Source organism: Larus michahellis, chromosome 10 (genome assembly GCF_964199755.1).
Source record: "Larus michahellis chromosome 10, bLarMic1.1, whole genome shotgun sequence".
Lineage (NCBI taxonomy): Eukaryota > Metazoa > Chordata > Aves > Charadriiformes > Laridae > Larus > Larus michahellis.
This window is the reverse complement of record NC_133905.1, coordinates 15858322-15878340: the sequence shown is the minus strand read 5'-3', so window position 1 is coordinate 15878340 and position 20019 is coordinate 15858322. Positions and strand designations below refer to the sequence as shown.

The 20019-nt window shown below is 55.7% G+C and overlaps 1 protein-coding gene across 1 annotated transcript; it reads left to right on the top strand.

Moving 5' to 3' along the window:
* Nucleotides 1-11866: 11866 nt before the first annotated feature.
* Nucleotides 11867-19351, top strand: OXTR (oxytocin receptor). Its single transcript, XM_074602854.1, has 2 exons — nucleotides 11867-12968; nucleotides 17883-19351. The coding sequence occupies exons 1-2, from the start codon at nucleotides 12038-12040 to the stop codon at nucleotides 18128-18130; spliced, it is 1179 nt and encodes a 392-aa protein (XP_074458955.1). The 5' UTR covers nucleotides 11867-12037; the 3' UTR covers nucleotides 18131-19351.
* Nucleotides 19352-20019: the final 668 nt, after the last annotated feature.

Sequence of the window (20019 nt, the reverse complement as noted above, 5' to 3'; positions counted from 1 at the left end):
CTGGGGAAAAAGGCAGCAGCTCGGCAGCGCTGGGGATCTGCACGTGTGATGTGAACACGTGTGGTCTTTTTGTCCCTGGTTCACCTCGTTATCCCGGGTGACTCCCCTTTGGCTGTACGTGTCAGGCAGCTACTTTTATGCATATGAAGTGGCGTGATAAAATTTCAGTGAAGCATCTTTGTTAGTAAGTAATTTTCCACTCAAAACGATAGCCCCCAAAATGGCTTTTAATTCCTTGTCAGCTGTGGGGCAGGGGCTCACGGGCACCTCTCCCTTGGGCAGCGGAGGCAGAGGTGCTCCGGGGCGGTCGGTGGCGATCAGTGCACTGGACCTGGCATCCCTAAACCCCATTGCGATCCCCATCGATCCACCCGGGCACGGGCAGACGTGGCATGCCAGGATCTCCAGGAGTGGCATCCAACTGCTCGGGCAGAGGCTGCTGGTGTCCCAGGAGCCAGGCTGGGCTTTGGCTGCGTTCGGGACAGGGAGCCACGGTCTGGCAGGCCAGGCTGGCACGGCACTGCCCTGCCGTCTCCTCACCGGGGCATTGGCAATTACTCTGGTACTGTTGTGAGCTCAGTGAGCGAGTTGTGTCTGACTGTTGTTAGAAAGAACCTTTTTTTTTTGGGTTCACATGTGAATCATGTCTCTTTTTATAGCCGGGGGGTCGCGTCGCTGTGATTGCAGCTCCCAGCCCAAGCTCAGCGCCTGCCTGGGTTAACGACCATCGTCACGCAGGGCACAAGGGAACATATTTTGCTGGTTTCCCAGAAAAGCGCGCCTCTCTCTGGGGATGCTCTCTGTGCTCTGGCCCTGTTCTCCCGCCGGGATCCTGGGAGCAGCACTCGCTGCCGCTGGAGATGGCTCCTTCTCGCAGGGCAACAGCAGCCCCGTCGGCAGCTCTGTCCGCTGTGTGCCCTGCCCGGGCTGCTGCTGCCCGAGAAAAGGCAGCAAGGACCACCTATTGCACGGTTGTGTCTTCCAGGATGCTACGTCCCCACCACTTGCTGCAGCTTTTAACATTCCGGGAAATCAGGCTGGGGCTGGGGTTGGGTCTCGAGGGTCTGCCGCCCCCGGGAGGGAGGGTTCCCTGGCGTGGTTCTGCCTGGCAAACCCACGCGTGGCTCTCCCCCGCGTCAGTCACTGCCCGCCAAGCGCCCCGTTTCCCTGTTCCGTGGCGGATCAGCCATTCCTCATCCCCTGCGCTCTGGAAAGCCTTTGGCAGGGGATCAGAACATGCTGGGCCCCTGTTCGCACTTAGTGACAATTAATTAAGGAGCCAGCTGAGTTCCCTTTACCTTGATAATGGTTGACAAATCACAGCTTGTTATTCTGATTTGCTCATTAATGCCTACATTTGTTTGTTTAGTTTCCGTTCATGCCCATTAAGACACCTTTGGCTGCTGCTCCTCTTACCAGGGACGGGCTGGATTCACCTAGGGACAAACCCATCACTGACCCTGACGGAAAGGGCCTGGTTTAAAAGCCAGCTGAATATGTCTAGATGCAGAAGGAACAATCGGTGTAAAAAATAAAAAATTACTTTACTTGGACTTAGTTTGCATAAGTGAAAATTGCTGTGCATGTGAGAGCTCCTCTGCTTAGGGGTTTTTAGAAAAATTGCTGCTGTCTTGCACTCCATTGTGTTGACTTTTTAAGTGATGGTCATGCACGAGAAAATGCAATTTGAGGTTTAAAAAAACCCAAACAAAATACATAAAACAGAATGAAAAAATGATGATTACATAGCTTGCCCTGTTGGAAGGACCACTGCGACCAGACCCCTTTGTTCGTACAAGCCGTTGTGGCTCTGGGAACCCATATGAGGAGGGTCCCACACGCCACAGATCTGGGGCCCCGCGCTCCAGTGTCTAACTCTTGCCCGGTGTCAACACACATTTTAAATTGAAACGTCTAATCAGCAGAAGTGTTAATTTTGATAGTAGGAATTTTCCCAGTTGAAGCCTTTCTCTATAAAGCAGCTATTTAACTTCTGATGTTAAAAAAAAATATCTGGGTGAAAGCAGCCCACTGTGGTAGGCGTTGCAGAGTGGGTCTTTCCGCTTTGCCTTATTCAATGCAATGGGCTGAAGGCAGAAGTGCTTGCAGGTACTGATATAGGGGGATAACACGGAGCACGCAGCCTTGCGAGGCCGGGACCAGCCCTGCTGCTGAGGGCAGAGACTGAGAACTTGCAAAGTAACTAACGTGCCAGATGGGAAAATAGAGTGTAAAACTGCGTGAACGCCCAGGGCATGAAGCATGCAGTGACTGGGGGGAAATGTGTGTCGTCTTCAAAGTTTAATGCCATAATCTTGAAAAAAGCCTTTAAATCAGCCTGTTCCGTGCATGCTGTGGTTTTGGGTGGGTTTTTTGTGTTTTTGCGTTAAGTGGTTTACACACTTCTTTGTGCAAGGTTTCAGCTGAGAATAAGTTTCATAATAAAGTATTCCATCCTGATTACTTTATACATGGCAGAAGTATTGAGTAGTACCTGGCTGGGGTCATAAAGGCTGAGTACAGGCCGCCCGCAATTCTGTGATTATTCCCAGGAGGTTTGAGCTGTATCTGTTCAAGTCTTGCAGGCACCACCCCGGCTTTGGGGGTTTCCCTGGAGCTGCCGAGCCCCGTCCCACAAAGCCGGTGCTGGGTGCAGGTGTGTGAAGCAGCTGCAGAGCCGCTTCCACCAGCCAGCAAAAAAGCATCCAGCATCTCACATCCAGCATCCTGCCTCCCGCGTCCTGCCTCCCACATCCAGCATCCTGCCTCCAGCAGCCGTATTGGGGGCACCAGGGGCACCCGTGCTGAGCAGGGCCGTGCACGCGTGCGTGGGTGCGCGTGTGTTGCACAGCGCTGGCACCGAGCTGCAGCTTCCCACCTCCGCCTGGGCAGCGGCGGCTGGAGCGCAGCACGCACAACCGCAGTGTGTTTTTCTTGAAGGTGGTTTTGTAATAGAGTGTGGTAAAATGGACAGCCAAGAACAAGCAGTCGGGGAGCTTTTCCGCTTATATAAACCAGATGGTACTTTATTCCTCGAGAGCTGCCTGCAGTAACCGAGCGTACCTGAGCCCGGGGGGAGGCTGCCCTTTGCGGGGCGGGAGGGCAGCCCGGGCCAGGTTCTGCTCGGCATTGAGAGGTGCCAGCGCAGGCAGGGCCAGGCGGGGGGAGCCGAGGACACGGCGGGGGCTGTGTGTCCCTGCGATGGAGGATGGACGTGGGCAGGGGACAGGCAGGGCCCTGGCGCCTCGAGGCCAGCTCTCCAAGTGTGGCGTGTTTGCTGGCAGGGGTAATAAATAAACGACCCTTTGGTTTACGGCGAGTCCATTTTGGTAGAAGAAGAGATATTTTGGGATTGGAATGCCTTACCCAGGTGTGGGAATTTAAGCTAAATCATCACCACTGCCTGTTGGGCGAGCCTAACACCGGTTATTTTCCATTCAGAAGAAAGTAAATAATCATGTTTTTTTCAGAGCCCAGCGGTGGAGGAGTTGCTGCAAGCACTCTGGAGGAGCGGACCTGAATTCCAAGTGATTCTAACAAATTGGTGAGTTGGCTCCAAATCAGCCACCTGAAATTAAATAGAGAGGAGGACAAATTACTAACTTCGGGAAGGAGAAGGTAAACACATTACTGCAAATGGGGAATAATTAGTGAGGCAGAAAAGTTTGTATAAATGTAGTTGGGCTTCATTTTCGGAGTGAGAGCTTGCTGCCCTGGTTAATTATTTGGCCCCGCGGATGCATTGCTGGAGCCCAGGCGCGTGGTTCGCATGGCAGGTATTCCGCGAGAGAAACGGCCAGTGAGCCACGGCAGGGGGTGTATATAGACACGCACACACGCACACACTCCGCTGTGGACATTTCTAAACGTACACCTACCTACGTACTCTCACACACACGTATATACACCTGTATATACACACAGGTATATGCTTCATTACCTTGAGAAGGACTGCAGTCCCTTTCGTATCACTCAGCACAGATTTTGTGGAAGTGATGGCGAGCAGCAAAGTTGATTCACTTTCTTTTATGCATATATTAATTCTCTAATTTACATATGAACACAAATTAAAATAAGCAGACGTATATATTTGATTTTTGTTCTGGCTCCTCTATCTTTACTGTAACGAGGCAAGATGTTATGCTCAAATAGAAATCGGCTCATTTTAACGGAGAAAAGTGTTCTGCTGTGGCTCTTTGTGCCCGGGTTGCAGCCGGCAGCACGGGGCCAGGGCTTGCACAGCAGGTACTTGGCCTTACATGACTGATGCATACCTACGTGTATGGAAATATTCAGTTAATATCCGAGGTGCCAGGAGGTGATGCTCAATAATATGTCGCTTCGTACCTTGGTTTTGCAGATGCCATAAAACTCGCTATTGCTGCACTTGCATTTTTCTGATGGCTGTTCGTCGGGGCCTCAGCCGCTCGGAGGCGGCCACTGCCGGCCCAGTGTAGGCGGGGGCAGCAGGCCCCGTCCCCCCGGGTACCCCCTGCCCTCCCCAGCCAGAATGGCCTCGGCGCAACAGAGACATTTGTTTTGCTTTTGATTTCTCCTTGTTGATGAGTGAGCATTCAGGGCAACTGAAATAAATAGCATGAAGTTATACAGAAGTACAGTAAAAAAACCCAAACAAACAAACAAACAGAAGAAGTAGTAAAATTCGCATATAATCTCCCAAAAGCTTGAAACAGAAGTGTCTCTGTTAAAAACCACATGTATACATATTTCCACCATCCTCTATTAGGTCAGCTTGTTATTCCCAAGGTCTGTGCAGGCTCCATTGACTTTTATGGGCTTTGAGGCCGTAATGGGATGAAGCGAGAAACATTTTAGCATGAACAATGCCGTTCTGGAGCTGTGTACACTCAGCCAGGCGGGTTCAGCGCCTGCAAGGAGGGGTGTGGAGGGGGTGTTTATTACCCTGTGCAGAGTTATATATGTTGGGTATAACATGTGTAACCCCCGCCACCCTTCCTCTCTCCGCAGGTGACCTCTGCTGTGGTCCCACCATGGACCCACTGCAGCCAGTGTTGGTGCCCATGCTCCCGTTCCCCCCCTGCGGCAGGTACCCCCCAGCCCGCGCCCCAGGGGACGAAGATGGGAACCTGTGGGTTTCCCTGCAGAAACCCTGGATGTCTACCTCGCGAAGGTCTGCCACAGCCTGAACAGGACTTTCTGGATTACAGGATCGGCCTGGATTATAGGATCAGCCGGACCCATAGCCCTCTCTTGTTGGCACAGGTGTAAGCTCACCGGTTTGCATGGGGCGCTGCTGCTGCGTCCCTCGGGAGAGCAGGAGGTGGCATCCTTCTGCAGCTCTGGCCACCGAGCGAAACACTGGCGCATCTCCAGAGGCTCTGGGGGGGATTTTTACTTGCAGTGCTGCAGCATTAATGGTAACGGTTATGGAAACGGGGGCTGGTTTAACGCCAACAAATTGAGGCTCTTTTTCAAGACTTTATCTGGAGAAGTTGAATGAGCATGACCTGGGCTCCTGCACGGCCAGGGGCAGGAGGCCACGGGAGCAGAGGCTGACAGTTTTTAATAAGTAAAGGACTTCTTTGAAGGAAATGGTTTCAATCCCGTGAACCTTACAGCAACATGATGTAAAAGGATCATAACACCGAGTTCCTTGAGTAAGCTCAGTGTTCCTAGATAAACAAAAAGACATGGTCTTGATATGTGGCATGAACTCATGCAAATTCTCTTTTTCAACTGGAAACGCTTTCTAAAGCTTGAGACGGCAGCATCCAAGTTGTTCCTCCCTTTTTCGTTTGCCTGTGTGCAAGCCAGCTTCTCTGGCCCGTTTTTCCCTCCCAGCAATGCTTTGATGATATAGTTTCCAAAACAAAACAACAGTTATCACAGCAGCTCCGTGCCGAGCCCCAACAAGCCCCTTTGTGCGCGGACAGAGCAGGAACGCTTGAAGTGACCACGGCCTTCGGCTGTGTTTTCCCATGAGATTATTTACTACAGTCAATCTGAGGACTAGTTTTGGCATTTGTTTTCGTTTGAAAATACTGAGGCCAAGACTATGGTTTGGGCAGTCAGATGATGTAAGTGCTGGTATGGCATTACCTAGGAGTATTTTACCCGCATCTTAAAAAAGACGTGTAGCACATTACCAATGATCAGTGACCTCATTATCACAATGAAGTTTTAATGAGTGTTTGGGACCAAATAATTTTGTGCATCGCTTGTATTTCCATGTTCCATCTCCAAAGACCTGTTGACTTAAGTACAGTACATTTTACAATGTTTCCTCTCAGTGTGTATTCCTCTGAAAATCAGTATGCCAAACGGATAGTTATGTGGGAATTTTATATCATACTTGGGGATTCACTCGTGCACATTTAAGACAGACAGGGAAACACTCATCATTCTCTCTGCCCTTAGTATATTCCCAGGCCTTATCTAATGCTCCTGACATTCAGCAGCTTTTACTGAAGCACTACTACGCCTTTTCCAGGGAGGTGTGAGCATGGGACTGCACATCCCTGTATTTTTAGTAAATTTACCAAAGTCGGGCCTCTTGTAGACTGAGTGCAGGGGGTGAGGACTAGGAAAAAATTCTAGGATAAAGATAAATTCCCATGCAAAAGCAGCCAGATAAAATATCCTGATTTTCTAGCTTGCAATGCCTGCTATGGGCCACGTCCATACGCGAGAGTTCATGAGCGGCTGCGACTCCTTCTGTAAAACAGTGGCCTGGACTTGAAGTTTTGCCAGACCTCTTGTGTCATGGGGACTATAAAGTTGGGATTCAAGATAGCTATTGGAAAAACAGCTATTTCAGATGCAGCAGTAAACTGAAACGCAATTAAATTTAGCTTTGTGTAGCGTTTGTGCTTTTGATTATTCCAGAGCATGTATTTTTAAAATAAAAATGTTTCCAACTCTATGGCATCCTTGAATTTTTAAAGCTGGAAGGAGCTGGGGGTGACTCAGAAAACCCTTTCATTCTCACAAGATTCTTTGCTTTAAAATCACGTGTGTTTGGTTTTTGAGTTGTGGGGCAGCCGCCGCTTTGCCTGAAGAAGGAGCGAGGGCTGCGAGGGATTGTGAGGGATTGCGAGGGGCTGTGAGGGGCTACGAGCATCCCCCGTTGCTGCGGGGCCGGCGCAGGGAATGGCACCAGGAGCGGGATGTTGGCCCGAGCCCCAGCCACCCGCTCTGCGTAGGTGGGACATTTTGCTCCAGCCGTTCCCTTTGCTCTCTTCCCACTGCAGGCTGAAGGAGAGGCAATTAAAACCTCATGGCTGGAGCCTTCAGTCCGACCGTGGCTGTGGAGAAGGTCCGTGGGGCTCAGCGTGGGGCGCGGGGCTGCTTCCCCGTCCCTGCTGTGCCCAGGGCTCTGCCAGCGAAACAACCACCTTGTTCTCAGCAAGTGCCTCTTCGCTGAGCCCCTGCTGGGGTTCTACACGTGGTAAATTTTTATGTGAGAAAACTGCCGTACGGACAGAACGACGAGCTCTTGCGTTTGACTCTCACGCCTTCACGGAGGGAAACCCCCCAACAGCGGCGTCTGCCAGTAATACAGTTTCCAGTTGCAAAACCAAAACCATTCCTCCATGGCACAGACACACAGCAGGCAACAAGCCCACACAATTAACAGTAAAGCATTTTAATTTCACACAGTGACAGCGTTATTGTCTTCCCAGGTCGGGAGGCCGAACTTGCCAGCCAGCACCGGGAGCCGCGGCAGAATGGACCCCGGCTCCCCTGCAAGAGGACACGGTCACTGGTGTCACCGTGGGCTGCGCCCGCGGGCACTGGCTGTGTGGCACAGAGCCGCTGCTCGGTCACATCTTTATTTGCTCAAATTAATGTTTATAGGCGCAATGAAGTGAACTCTTATGGCAGCTGGCAGTGGCAGGGTGAGTTTATTTTGACTGGACTTAGTGGTTTTGAGAACTGGTTGGAAATTTTCCTCTAACAGAAACTGAGAAAAAGAAAATAAGCAAGGGAAGGTTGAAAAGGGAAAAAAAAAAAAAAAAGCCTGAGTTTTCTGCTTATTGCATCTTTTGCTCTCTGTGCCCCGAGCATAACTTGGGGTCACCCTCCTCAGCTGTGCCCATCTCCCATGCACCACGCTGGGTGCCATGTTGGCCAGCTGCGCCAGGGGCTCCAGGGAGGTGAGGAAGGGGAAGGTTTCCCGGGCAGGACCGGGAGAAGCTCCGGTTTCCCCTGGGCAGGTGTGGGCTCGGCGGGAGGGCTGCGGGGTGGGGGTTCTGTGCAGGGAGCGGGAGCAGCAGCCCCAGGAGCTCCGCCGCAGGCTGGGGCTGGGGGCAGCGGTGGCTGGGTGGCTCTGGGAGCTCGGACCTCTGCTCCCGGAGCTGCCGAAAAGCTTGTTTGTTGGTCTAGTGACGGAGTGACTTCCTCTATGAGCCTTGCCCTCGCCCTGGCACGCGTCAGGTAGCACCGGGATGCTGTCGCAGGCTAATGGCCAAATCCAGAGCCAGGCAGTGGTCAATGTGGCGGTGCAGCCCATGGCGGAGGAGCGGGCACCTGCGGGGCTTGGTTTGGGTTTTGGTTTTTTTTTCTTTTTATCAAAGCGTTAGTGCTGCGTCAGCCTCAACGGCTCCTGCGAGCCCAGGTGACAGGCATACATGTGTCCCAGAGCTGGTTCAAGCCATTTAGTTTTGGGGTCTGGGATGAAATAAGCTGGGCAGAGCCCGCTGGGAGCTGGGCTGCGAACGCCATGGAGGGGGACTGCTCCGTCCCCGCAGCCTTGCTGCTGCCCCGGCACCATGTCGGGACACCAACCTGCTTTATGCTACTGAATTTGATTTTCAACCAGAGAGGTTTCTTTTTTATTTCTTCCCTTTCGTGCTTACTAAAACAAACATCTTCAGTGCCAAACTGACAGCCAAAAAACAGGGTCACAGATGAGAAAATACGTGGAAGAGTCAGATGTTGCACAACTGGCGAGGTCGATGCCAAACCCCGGTGAATGGTGTCTGTCGCCGAGCTGCCCAGGAGGGAAGCAACGCTCTGTGTGAATGGGGATGGCTTCCCTGGGCAGGTCCTCATGGCTGGGCAGTGGGAGCACTTTGGCTGTCTCAGCAAGTGGCAAACCAGTCCAAGGTGCACACAAAGCTCTGACTGAAGCTTGTCCAGACACAAAGCCATGGGAAATGGCTGCTGGGGAGGAGGCAGGCTGGGCAGAGGAAAGCGATGGTGAAGGGGAGCAGTGGGGGGCCAGGGGCCACACTGCCATGGCCGGGGATGCATGTGCACCCAGGGCACCCAGCAGCGTCTGCATCTCTCTTGAAATTCATCCCCTCCGTGATGGGGAGGGGTAACACTGCAGCCCCCTTCCATGAGGAAGCGGAGATGCTCCCTCGCAGGCCCCGGCTCCCTGACGCAGCTGCACCGATCCCCTCCAGGCTCCTGCCTCTGCAAGTGCGATGTGAGCAAAGAGCCTGGCTGTAGCCAAGACACTTAGAGTAAAGCTAATGAAAACCTTCCATGACTTAGCCTTTTAAATCCAACGTTCAGTCCTCAAGGAGCATGATCCTTCACCTCAACAGCGAGCGGCTCACTAAGCCCCTGCACTTCTGAATCAGAGCAGCCAGAGCGTTAGAAAAGGCAGTCCTGGGAACAGTTTGGCATTGGCAAGGGGACAAACAGGATGAATCCTAGGAGAGCTCTTTCACAGCTTAGCATTTATGATTCACTGTTGAAATAAAATGTGTTCAGCAATTACACACCACTCTTTGAGGCGTTCAGCTGCAGCATGTCTAAGCAACACAATTGGCGTACGGCTCTTTTCTGCACTAGAAGTGGTTCAGTTCTAATCTGTGAGGAAATTAGTATCCCTGTAGTTGTGAATGGCACCTCAGCTGAGGGCAAAGAGGACCAGTGGCTGCTCTGTCTCACCTGAGGCGAGTACCTCACTAGTGCTGCCGTCCCAGCTGGGTCCCAAAGCAGATTCACCATCTCTGGGTGCCCTGCAAGCTGCTAGAGGATCCGTGCAGAAGACGAGGACAAACCTCCCCTTGACCCCACTGGAGCCAGGATTTCACCCACGGTCAGTTCCTCCTACAGAACCCTCCCGAAAAAGGCAGAACAATGAAAAAAAAAGTGCTGCACATGGTGAGTTGTTATCCTCAGCAGTTCCCACAGCCGTTTTATTGCCTGAAGGAGGAAGAACGTGAACCCTGGAGGGAAGAACTTGCCAAAGTATTTAATATTTCTACATCTTGCATGGAGCTAAAGGTTCCCAAAAATCTTTAAAAATAACTGCAGAGATGTTTATTCAAGGCCTAAGGCTAGGCTAAGTAGAGTTTGAGATGTGGCTTTCAGGGGAAGGCAGCAGAGGCGGACGAGCACCAGCCCTGCTGGCTTGTGCTTGCAGTTCAGGGGCTGCAGCGGCCAGGCCAGGTGATTCCCGTTGAAGCCACCCTTTTGGTTACAAGGCCTGGGAGTGACTCGGTGGCTGCTGCCACTGAGCTCGGGGATGGGGAGCTGAGGTGGTTAGATGCTCTCCTGAACACTCCTGCCCGCGCTCCTAGGTCCCTGCTTCCCTCCTAGGGAGCCCCAGTCTCTGGAAAACCAGTGGAATGTGCTGCTGAGCTAGTGGCACTGATGGCAAACTGTTGTGGTACCACAAACCAGGACAAAAATGATGTCAAATAGCCACCTTTCTTTTCTTTTATAGAAATTTGGTTTATTATAGAAATGAAGTTTAATAATACTCTAAAATAATCGTCCTGAAAGAAAAAAAAAAAGTTCTTGTGATTGTTTTAACTGCCAGGTAACAGAAGGGCGAGCCTCCCCTGAAGGCGGCTGTGCTCGCAGATGCCGTGGGGTTTTGCTCATGACCGGCAGCTCCAGCTGCTGGGGGCTCTTGGAGCCCCCGCTCTGGGCACCCACCTGGGGCTGGTCAGCGGAGCCCTGAGCCCCGAACAGCGCTCCTCGCTGCCGTCCGACACCCCCTCGCAGCGCCTGTCAGACAACGAGAGCATCGAGCCGGCTGCCGCGGGCGGCCGAGCTCCTCGCCGGGGTCTCGGTGCCGTGCCCGAGCGCTACACCGGGGAAACCCCACCTGCCTCGCCGCCCCGCGTCTTCCCTGCTCTGCCCGTCCGGGAGGCTACGGGCCCCCGAGGGCCGGGGCCGGCCTTCAGAAGCGGTGAGCCCGGCCTGGGTGCTCTCCCACCCTCCGCGTCTCACGCCCACGCAGGGGTCTGCCCGGCGCGGGACGGGATGGGTCGCGGGGGGCTTTGGGCGAGGGAACGCTGGTCGCCGGCGGGGTTTTGCAGCCCCCGCTCGCACCGGTGCCGCCAGCCGCCGCCCATCACCGTGGGACCGGCCGGCAGCCTCCGCTCTGCCGCTCCCTCTCGCGGCCGCCGCTCCCAGCGCAGCCGCCCGCCGGCGGGCAGGGTCCGTCCCGGACCCCCGCACCGCCCGGGGGGTCAGGATCCAGCCCCCGGCTCTCTTCCCGCCCGGGGGTCCGGGTCCGGCCCCGCACCGCACCGCCCCGCCGGGGCCGCTGCCGGCAGCGGGGCAGGGGAAGCGAGGGCTGCCCCCGGAAGGGCCGGAGGTGGGAGCGGGACCCCGGCGCTCCCCGGGGAGCTGCCCGGGCCGTGGCGGGTGGGAGCGGGGCTGCTCAGGCGGGGGGGGTGTGAGCTGGCCGCTCCCCCCGGCTGTACGGGCACGGGGAGATGATGCTGCAGCGGGGTTTGGGTGCGGGGAACAGCAGCACGGGAGGGCTGGGACGGGGACACGGCGTCTCTGACGGCCCTTTCCCCTGACCCGCCTCCTGCGCTTCGGTTTTGTCTGGGGGCAGGAGCCTGCGGAAACGTCGGGTGCCCGGGGAGGGGACAGGGAGGAGCCGCCGGAGCCCGCCGGCCCCGGGGACGCGGACGGGGAGGGCCAGGCTGCTCCGCGGAGGGAGGCAGAGACGGAGCGGCGCAGCCTGCGGAGGTGAGAGCCGCGGCGGGGACACGGCCAGCGAGAACGGGGACGCCTTCGTGGAGGATCTGCCACCCACCTTCTCTGCCACCAGGCTCTATGTGGGACGGAGCCGGTCATGGAGAAGTTGTATTTTGCGGGGAGCGGCGTATGGACGATCAACAGCTCTCTGGGGAACGGCAGCCTCCGCCTGGAGAACCAGACCTCCGGGAGGAACACCACCACGGACCCCCTGAAGAGGAACGAGGAGATGGCCAAGGTGGAGGTGACGGTCCTCTGCCTCATCCTGTTCCTCGCCCTGACCGGCAACCTGTGCGTGCTGTTGGCCATCCATACCACCCGGCAGAAGCACTCCCGCATGTACTTCTTCATGAAGCACTTGAGCATCGCTGACCTGGTCGTGGCCATCTTCCAGGTGCTGCCCCAGCTCATCTGGGACATCACCTTCAGGTTTTATGGGCCAGATTTCCTTTGCCGGTTGATTAAGTACTTGCAGGTAGTGGGGATGTTTGCTTCTACTTACATGCTCTTGCTGATGTCCCTGGACCGGTGCTTGGCCATCTGTCAGCCACTGAGGTCTCTGCACAGGAGAGCAGACCGGGTCTCTGTCCTCCTCACCTGGCTGCTCTGCCTGCTGGTCAGCATCCCTCAGATCCACATATTTTCTCTGAGGGATGTGGGGAATGGAGTTTATGACTGTTGGGCAGATTTCATACAGCCCTGGGGACCTAAAGCCTATGTCACTTGGATAACCCTTATGGTCTACATCATCCCTGTCTTGATGCTGAGCATCTGCTATGGCTTAATCAGCTTCAAAATCTGGCAGAATGTGAAGCTCAAGACGGCTCACGGGCCCAATGTGGGTCTGAGCTCCAGCTCCTGCAGCGGGACGACGTTTGCCAGGGTCAGCAGCACGAGGCTCATCTCCAAAGCCAAGATCCGGACAGTCAAAATGACCTTCATCATAGTGTTAGCTTTCATAGTGTGCTGGACTCCCTTTTTTTTTGTGCAGATGTGGTCTGTGTGGGACACGAATGCTCCGCAGGAAGGTATGTCCTCCCCCTCCCATAGCCCTTTGTTTGCATGGACTGCTTAGCTCAGTGGCCACAGGGACATCGGCAGCGGGCCCGGGGTCTGTGAGCGACAGCCAGAAACTGCTCCGAGCCGGGTCTCAGGGGCTGGGAGGGAGACAGGAAAAAGTCCTGAAATGGGAAAACACCCGAGAGGCAGCAGCAGCCGCACGTGAGCTTCCCTGGTGCAGGCGAGGGCTGGCTCAGCCCCCGGCAAGTTCAGGGCCACCACAACTCAGGGCTCGGGCTATGTGGATGGTGGCTCGGGAGGTTTTCACTGTCCCCGGGTGTGGGAGCTCAGCCCTCCGGGGCTGCTCCGGGGTTCCTCTTGGCTCCGTTGCCCACCCTGGGTGCTGGAGCATCGTGGGGGCTGGTGGGAGCTCAGCCCTGCGCTGGCCTCAGGAGAAAAACTGCACAGCATTAGTGACCGATTTCTTTTCTTTTGCTTTATCGTTTTGTCCTCACTGACTTCTTTGCTTTCTACTCTTTTGCCCTCTTTTCTTTCTGCTCTTCTCCCATTCCCATCCATCCCGGGACAGAGCTGCTGTTATTTTGTCTCTGACTAATAAGCACAGTTCCTGCAGAAAGCCACTGATTTATGGGCAAACGCTTTTCCTAAAGGACATGGTGTCACTGATTTGCCATTTTTTATACTTGGTGCTGGCTGCTCCTGTCATCACTAAGGTTGCAGACAGAGTCAAATATATTACCCTCCTTGCTTTTGCACACTTGTAGCTGTGCGTGTCTGCTGTCCCCGGGCAGAGGTGGCTGATGGTCCCTCTGCACCCACAGGGAGAACCGCCCGGGAAAGCTTAAAAGAAAAACTCTGCACAAGTTTGTGAGGTGTGAGAAAAGTGCGTCCAGGGACAGCTTCTCCTTGGCCAGACTGAGCCAACTCAGCCGAAATGCTGAGTCTGGGGACATCAAAGAGCAATGATGAGCTGTGGCCCCCTCCCGGCTCCCCCGGCAGCTCCGCCGCGGCAGGGGCTGTGCAGCGGAGGGCTCGGCTTGCTTACACCGGCACTCCTTTCCCCTCTTTAACCCTGTTCCAGCTATATAGCACTCGGTGGAAAACCTGCCGTCTCCCCCAGCCCGTTCACATCTCTTCTACCAGAAACCGAAGCTGGTAGCCTGCCTGGCACCAGCTCTCCTTACTTTGCCTTTATTGCTCCTCTCTGCTCCTTTTATTTCAGGTGGAGGAGTGAAGCACAGCTTTTTAAACCTCCCTAGGTGTTCCAGGCGGCCATCTCTTGGTTTTCCACCTGATTCAGGCTGGCAGAAACTTCTAGCTTTTAGATGTGCCCTGGGATGAAGTCGCATCTCTCCCTTTCGCTGTATGTCAAACCTGCAATCTGGAGTGCTTCCACCTGACTCATCCGCAAACAAACCCCTGCGGCCGTGCTGGTCCGGGCGGCGCGGGGGGACGGCGGGGTGTGTGCTCCCAGGCCTGCCTGCTGACTCGGGAACCTTTCTCGTGCTCCCCCCGGCGCAATCGGCCCCGCGACGCCTTTGCTTTCGGCTTTGCTTTGCTTTTGTGAAGCTCCAGCCCAGCTGAGTTGTAACGAACTCCCCTTTCCTTCACCTTTCTGTTGCTCGGGGGCCCGTGTCTGCAGTAAAGGGTGGTAGTTTTGCCAGGGCATTTGCTGGAGGCTTTCATGGCACGGGGAGGAAAAGCCTCGGGCGGGTTATTGTGGATGGTGAATGCCGGGAGACCCCAGCCCTTCCTCCCAGGCCCACCCTCCTCCTCCCTGGCAGCCCAGAGGCATGAGAGGGGCGGCAGGGTCCCCATCTCTGCAGAAGAAACGGGCTTTGTCTGCTGCGTTCCTGACCGTGCTGCCCAGCGTCCCGGATCTCTTCTCCTTTGCTCCGAGGCTTGGGCTGCCTTGGCCGGGCAGCATCGGGGCGCCCGACCGAGGCGTGCCCCGTGGCAGACAGGAGTTCGGCTGTTTCTCGTCTTGCAGGCTTTGCAGTCTGCACGGGCATCATGTTGGGGAAGGAAGGGACGCAGGCGGGCAGGGTGCTCGCTGTGCAGCCCGGGGCTCCGTCGTGTCTGCAGCACCGAGGGGCTGCACCCCGGGAGGTGACGAGCAGATCACAAAGGCTGTGTGATGGAGGGTCGCTTACTTAAGGCAATATTTAGGTTTCTCTATGTAGGATGACATAAAGAGTGTCCTTGGCAAGGGAAGGTCTCCTTATACCTACCTGAATCCTAATGAATCCCGAGCAGGCGCCCTGCAGGTTTCTGCCCGTGCATTGCATCCCGGAGCGCGGTGAGACGCAGGTGTCAGCCGTTAGCAGAGGGATGCGCGGCACTTGGTCTGCTGTGGGTATAGCTCCGATACTGCTCCTGCCTGGTGCCTGGCCCGGCCTGTCACGGGCCGTGCTTGCACCTTCGCAGGGGCAAAGTCTGCTGCGGTTTGGGGTGTGTCAGGGGTAAAAGATGAGGCTGTAAAGGAAACAAACTGAAGCAGCCCTCCTTTCCTAGTTATAGAGTGATAATCAGAGGGGTCTCACTCTGCTAGTACTGATCCACTTCAATGGCTTTCTACACAGGTCTTCCTCACTTCAAAAAACAACTTAAATAAAATAAGGCAAGTGAAGCGCAGAGGCTGGACCCTCGCCCTGAGCAGTGCCAGGCAGCGCAGGATGGGGCTGGGGTCCCAGGCTATGCCACCCATGTGGCCCCACGCCCCCTCTCCCCCCGCCACGCTATCGCCCTGCTCAGCATCGGGCTCCACGGAACGTCGGGGCCAGGCAGCCCCTGGGTGTCCCTTCCCCAGGCTGCCCTGGGCAGGTGACAGTGCCTCAAAGTCTGTGCTGAACACTTTGGAGCCCTGCTGCGGTGCCAGGGTTGTCAGTGGGTCTGCTGCGTGCCCGGGGAGGGGCTGGGGGTGTCGGTGGGGTATCGGGAAATCAGATGTCCCCCCTTGGCAGTGGGGTGTCCCCGGGACAGGCAGCGGTGGTCCCCACCTTTGCCAGCTGTGCAAACCTACAGCCTCTGGAAGTGTGGTCTGGAGCTGCAGGTTGTGATTCAGGTGTCAGCTTCGGCTCTGGGGATCCTTCACAGAACATTAGTTTAAATGAGGTTTCTGCTCCATGCACCTTACAGATAATTTAAGCTATATGTGGCATTTTGAGCTTTCAGTCAAAGTTGGCTTAAAGCATCTGTGAAGGTAATAGTGAGGCTGTGAAGCAGTGCAACTCCGTTATATTGGTCCCTTAATCTCGGGAGCTGATGCCTTGAGTCGTGGGCTGTGAGTGATCGCATCTGTCTGGGTGTGGGAATTAAGGAGCAGTCCTCATTTCATTTCCCTCTGCAGCAGCGTTGGCAGCGGGTCCGGCAGCCCTTCCCCGGGCACGGCCTCCTGCCTCTGCCGACCCCTCCGGAGAGCGCGCCGACCCCATCCCGCGTGGGGGTGTTGGAGCCTGAGGAGAGGGAAGGTCTGTGAGGAGCAGAGCTTGCTCTTTGCAGCACCCCTCGGCGATCACCAGCAGCCCTGCTGAGGAGGGAGAGATCCATGCTTAATTCCTGCCCTGCAGTAAGCTCCATGAAATTCAATTTATCTCCCTCAGAGAGAGAAGAGCTGAGTCAGCCGGGGATGGATTTTTTTAAGTGGATAGAAATGCTATGATGAATTTCAGGTCTTGTGCCCAGGATTTGTAAGCCATTCCCCATGGATTCCTTTTAGCATATGCTTGAAATTAAAAGCGGTTGGACCAGACATCACTAGAGCAGGAATTATGCATGAGTTGGTTAAAGGTGAATTTGGAAACTAGTATTCATTATTCACACTTGTTTTCTAGTTTAAAAACTGCGAGTGGATTTTTGCGGAGGCAGAAGGGGACCAGAAGCAGCCAAACCCAAGCATGCGTCCTCGCTGCTGGCACGTCCCCTGCGAGCAGAAGGGGACGAGGGGCCGGGCTGAGAACGCGGGGAGCAGAACAAAGGCTCCGTCCCTGCCCGCAGCCGCTTCTGGGGGAGTTGCCCCACGGGGGGCCGGGGCTGCCACGGCGGGTGCGAGTCCCACCGGCCCATTCTCGCCAGACTGTCGGGTACTTTGTGCCCCGGGAATGGCAGAGACTTGGCATCCTGTTACCCCGCTGCCGCCATCGCCTCCTGTCGCCAGCGTTCCGCTTGCAGCCAGCAGGCATTGCCAGGCTCCTGGGCGTCATTACTGAGATGGAAATGGCCTTCATTTCCCCTGGCAGAGTGTCGTATGTGAAAATTAATCCAGGGGAAGAAAAATGCCACCGCTCCTGGGGCTGGAAGAGCGCCAGGCAAAGAGGCACAGATGAGGCAGGGATGGGACGCAGGGCGCTGTCCTGTCGGCCCTGTGTTGGTGGCGGGGACAGCCCGGGAGCTGGGGACGCCCTGGGGCCGAGGGATAGTGTGGCTTCCCCACAGCCGGAGCAGATGGAAGCTGCTAGTCAGCCCCAAATCGGCCACAGGTGGGGAAAAACGAGCCACGCAGCTCTTTTTGTTCCCGGTTCTGCTCTTTGCCATGGCAACTCGGAGAGGCTGCCCTCGCTCCTCCCCGCTTTGGGCACCGCAGAGGCAAATTGCGCAGGTGGTGCTGGGGGCAGCTCTGCCCCTCGGCCAGGCATTTCTAGGGTAGCGCTGAGCAGGCAGCAGCGCAGGAGCTGAGCGGGGAAACACAGCTCTCCTGGGGGAAAAAACCTAGAACTGAGTTGCTTAAAACCAGACTTGCTTCCCCCCCTTTATTTGCCAGCTCTTTACGGATATACCGACCGTGATGTTCCTGCAGGCATTGCAATGCCGGCAGAGCTCAGGGCTCTCGGCAGAGCCCACCGTGGTGTGTGCCTGGCACCCCAGGGTAGTGATTCTCACCACCCGCGCTGTGTCCTGACGCTGCTGTGCTCTCTGCCTTGCAGCCTCCCCCTTCATCATCGCCATGCTCCTGGCCAGCCTCAACAGCTGCTGCAACCCCTGGATCTACATGCTGTACACCGGGCACCTCTTCCACGACCTGATGCGGCGCTTCCTCTGCTGCTCCACGCGCTACCTGAAGTCGCGGCCGGCGTGCGACCTCAGCGTCAGCAAGAAGAGCAACTCCTCCTCTTTCGTCCTCAGCTGCAAGAGCACGAGCCAGAGGAGCTTCATGCATCCATCCATGACGTGAGGGCATCGCCGGCCGGGACCTCGCTCCACCGCCCTGCTGCCTCCAGCGCTTCCCAGGGAAAAGCTGGGATTCGGACAAGCAAGGGGGGTTCTCTGTAAATAGGTGTATATATGTCTGTGCACGTGTGAGCATGTACAGCAGTCATTATTTAACTGAGGGGGGAGGAGGAGGACTTCTGTCGTCCAAGTTTCAGTGCTGCCTGGGACTGGATGCCAGGAACCTGCTTCTGAGCCCCCAAACCACTGTCATCGGTGGCTTTTAGGTACCACCGGGAGGGACAGGTTTTGCCCCGAATGATCCCGTGCCACTGGGACAGGCATGTTATGTCCCCATTGGATGCAAGGGGCAGCAGCACAGGGTGAGAGGTGCCAGCCCGGGCACACGGGCATCGGCACCCGGCCCCACCACCGCCTGCAGCAGGAATCCCACAGGATGGGGCAGCGCTGCGGGCACCGGGCTCTCAACGTGGGCGCGCTTGCTGCACTTGAAGCGCTGTGGGGCAGAGACAGCCCCATCCCTGCATCCCTGCTGGGTGCCAGCCCTGCTGCCCCCCAGCCCCATGGCACCGCCGGTACAGAGCAGGGCAGTCCTGCCACCACGGGCAGGGGCGCAGAGGGGACAGGGCTGGGGACAATGTGGGGGGACAGCGCTGGTGCCCGGGTGTCTTTACCCCTCTCTGGCTCCGTGTGCTGTGTGAGGTTGCGCGTGCGGGGCAGCGGGGGCCAGGGGAGCGACACCACTGCAGGGTCAGGGCATCTGTGCAATAACACGTTTGCTGAGTGTGCTCAAAGGCTTCTCTGAAGGCAGGCGTTTGGGATGCCGGCTGGACTCCGTGGGGTTTAACAGAAAAACTCCCGCTGAGTCCCCCAAGACCAAGCTTTTGCTTTGGGTTTACCGCAGATCGCATTTAGTCTTTTACACCAATGCAATTTTCTTGCTCTGTAACGCACAAGGTCATGCTTATGGCATGGATTTTTTATTGTTAAGAAATACCTGTAAATAAAGTTTTCTGACTGTGTGTTGATGGAAAGCGGGAGGGGAGGTGCAGAAGGAGCACTAGACTAAGAAAATGAAGGAATCCGATGGGAAACGACGCTTTGAACGCAAGACCCAAGTGTGCTCCGTGTAACGATGCTTTTGTTTATAGAGCACGGCACCAAGCACTTGAGACCTGCACGCCGCTTTGTTCCATGGCGTGACGCTCGCCGTGACACAGCCCTTGGCGGGGGGACAGCTGGGCTGGAGGGGGGCTCCAGCGGCGGGGGCTTTCCCTGCGTGGCGGGCAGCGGGAGCTGGGGACCGCAGACAATGCCCCTGCCTTCGCTCACTGCAGCGGGAGGGGGGGGCGCAGAAGCAAGGCCTGCATGCATCCCTTTCATGTTGGGAATGAATATGAAAAATGCATTTAAACATGTACTTTATTTTTTCACTGTCATCAACAGGTGCATTTCCACCTTTCACGTCCTGGCATTCCTTTGATTTTTTTTCTAGTAGCTTCAAGTGAGCTCTCAGCACATTTGCTAAGTACGACCCAGCACATTCGGTGTCAGCATATTTTACTGGGCTGGTTTAAATCCAATAGGAAAGCACATAGCGTTTTCCTCCCGTGTTCATTTTCCTTCTCCTTGAGAGTAATTGGCTCCTGCCCAGAAGAAGGAGGGGGGTTTTGAAAATTGAATTTTATCAGGAACCCGAGGGTCTGGCACATCCTCCGTCTGCCAGGAAGGAAACCCAACGTGGTGGTAGATTTTCCCGGGACTGATGCACGGAGCAAGGAGGAAGCTCCGGGAGAGGCAGGGCATTGCCTGGCGAGCCCCGGGTGCAATTTCTGGCCGCAATTACGGGGTCAGGCAGGGCCGTGCCCCCCGCGTGGGGACACTGCCATCTCC

Coding starts and splice junctions, on each gene's coding strand:
- OXTR (XM_074602854.1), top strand. CDS start 12,038: ATGGAGAAGTTGTATTTTGCGGGGAGCGGCGTATGGACGATCAACAGC. Junction 12,969..17,882: donor CACGAATGCTCCGCAGGAAG/GTATGTCCTCCC, acceptor TCTGCCTTGCAG/CCTCCCCCTTCATCATCGCC.